Raw genomic sequence first — 2,609 nt, forward strand, 5'->3', positions numbered from 1 at the left:
CCTCATGAGGTGACTTTCAGAGCAGTTCTAGAGAAACGAAACCACACGTCTGCGCCATTCATTCATCAGAGACGAACAGAACTTGCAGGATTCATATTTTTGCGGCTTAATATTCACAGACACTAGTCTATGTTGCATTTTGATTTTGCTGTACTAACCTTCGTTTGATGTATCCATTCAAAATTTGCCAAATTCCGTGACATTCCGCGCTATACAGTAAATTCTATTTTTATGACTAGATTCCGCCTGCGTTTTACGTATTGTGGAAATTGTAGGGCCCTATGTAATGCTACTTTTCTCCAAATCTGTTCCCATGAAGAACATTTTCGAAATCGAGCAAGAATAGTGCAGGGATCTATGCATTTTCTGCTACATCGTAAGAAATGTTCCAATTTTTGCTTGAAAATGTCTGATAATTAAATGTTTTCCTGCAGCGCTACATTGACGAGGTCACGCGTATGTACTCCTGGACGCCCATTAACGACACTGATTACAGGTACGAGTCGATTAAACAGTTCAGATCGTCCAGTTTGACGTTAAACATGCTAAACTCATGGTTTGTTTTCATGTGCCGCCCCCTGCAGTCTGGGTCTGGTACTTCCTCCGTACAGTGAATATTACATCCAGGCTGATCTCAGCGATGTCATGCTGCAGCTGCAGTGTGAGTCTTTCATTTAATACGGATGATGATATTTTGTGTGAGATTACTGATGTTGATGTTTCATCCTAAATAATCTCTCCTGCGTTTCTCTCAGATTTACAGTCTCTGCTGCCGAACTCGTTTGAGTCGGCTGGTCACGTGTTTCTAGCTCCCAGGTATGCACATCCATCCATCCATCCATCCGTTATGATATTTCCTCTGGTTTGAGATATTGTGTGTTTTGTGTAGATGTATGGTCATCCACTCTCTTTCTCTCTCTGTGTATAGAGAATACTGTAAGCGTCTGCAGATGGCTGAGAATAACACACAGTTCCTGGCGGACTTCCTGTCTCTGATGGTGGAGATCTCACCTGAATCTGAAGACTGTGAGTAACGTTCACCTCTAGACCACACCAGCGTTGAATATTACATGTTGCAGCAATAATAATTCCGTTTTAAGCAATAGTTATTAAATATTATAGCAGCAATTTTGTGGCTCTGATGAAATATTACAGCATTTATTATGAAATCTTACAGCTCTAATTAAATATTAAAATATTGATTAATAATTATTTCAGCATGCATTACTAAAGTATTAGAGTTGAGAAATATTTCAGCTTTAGTTACTAAATGTACAGTTCTACTTAATATTACAATAGTGATTTATAAATATTTCAATCTAATTTCTAATTTTTTATTACAATATTGATAATAAACATTACAGCATTCATTACTAAATATTGCACTAGTTATATTACAGAATTGATTAATAATTATTCCAGTATTACTTATTCAATTTTACTGTTTTAATTATATTACAGTATTGATGAATAAATATTACAGCATTCATTGATAAATACTACAGCACTAGTTATATTTTATTACAAAATCTATTAATAAATATTTAAATGTTGATTATTAAATACTAATAATTGTATATTACAGTACTGATTATGTGATATTACAACTCTAACTAAATATTTCTGCACTTTTTAATCAATATTATAATCTAAATATTAAACCATTGATAATCCAGTCACAATTTTTTATTAAAAACAAATATAATATGCAGTATTGATTGTGAAATATTTTATCTCTTATAATTACATATTACAGAGCTGATTTTTAGATTTTTTTTTATATCACCCATAATGAAATAACAGTATTATATTGGCAAAAACTAATTACAGCAGTCATAATGAACGAATAAATCATCATGAGCTTAAAATTAAATTTGAATAATTTAATAATTTTACATTCTCATTATGTGAAATGTGAAGATACCTCACGGGGATGAATTTAGCGAAACGTTTGTCTCCAATCAAGAATCTTTCAGTGAACCATGAGAAGCGTCTGACTGAATGTTTTGTAATGTGCTCACAGGTGATCAGGGTCTCATTCATAACCTGATCTTGGATTCTGGGATCCTCTGGAATCTCGCCACACGCGTTTGGCAGAACAAGGATCTCAACACGTAAGATCAGACCCGTCACAGTCTGTTGATTTTTCTGTATTAACAGGATTCAGATGTTTATTGGACAGTCTGATCTCTGCAGGTACGGCTTCCTGGCGCTGTTCGCATCCACCAATGGAGGCGTCACGCGCGTTTACCCCAACACGTGAGTGACGGAGCTTCTGACTCGGCTAATGTTCACTCGATTACAATTAGCTTCATCGCGTATCAGACAGCAGACAGGCCGCTCATAAGGTACGATTGTTTGGAAAAACTGTAATAATGGAAGAAAAACATCCTCTTCTAACATCATATTCATCTGTATGGGCATGAGTGTAGTGACATATCATAACTTCCTGTTTGTGTTGTGCAGTGCGGCCCCTCCAGATCCTGTGAGATGGACTGTGAAGTGAACAGCGATGTGAGAGAACCTGCACACACAAACTCTGCATGATAACAGATCATTGTGTTAGTTGGTCTGGTCTTGAATGTAGATATTATTATGATTCAGGATTT

At 35.9% G+C, this 2,609-nt stretch overlaps 1 protein-coding gene across 1 annotated transcript in view; it reads left to right on the top strand.

The window, feature by feature from the left end:
- LOC107731110 (voltage-dependent calcium channel subunit alpha-2/delta-2-like) overlaps positions 1-2,278 on the top strand; it is an 8,858-nt gene extending 6,580 nt beyond the window's left edge. The window contains exons 12-17 of the mRNA XM_016542100.1: positions 435-496; positions 585-661; positions 756-816; positions 929-1,026; positions 2,024-2,114; positions 2,197-2,278. Of these exons, the coding sequence (XP_016397586.1) occupies positions 435-496; positions 585-661; positions 756-816; positions 929-1,026; positions 2,024-2,114; positions 2,197-2,263 (456 nt within the window). The 3' untranslated portion in view covers positions 2,264-2,278. The remainder of the gene's footprint in view (positions 1-434; positions 497-584; positions 662-755; positions 817-928; positions 1,027-2,023; positions 2,115-2,196) is intronic.
- The last annotated feature ends 331 nt before the right edge of the window (positions 2,279-2,609 follow it).

Source organism: Sinocyclocheilus rhinocerous, unplaced genomic scaffold (genome assembly GCF_001515625.1).
Source record: "Sinocyclocheilus rhinocerous isolate Xijiao unplaced genomic scaffold, SAMN03320098_v1.1 scaffold6452, whole genome shotgun sequence".
Taxonomy (NCBI): Eukaryota; Metazoa; Chordata; class Actinopteri; order Cypriniformes; family Cyprinidae; genus Sinocyclocheilus; species Sinocyclocheilus rhinocerous.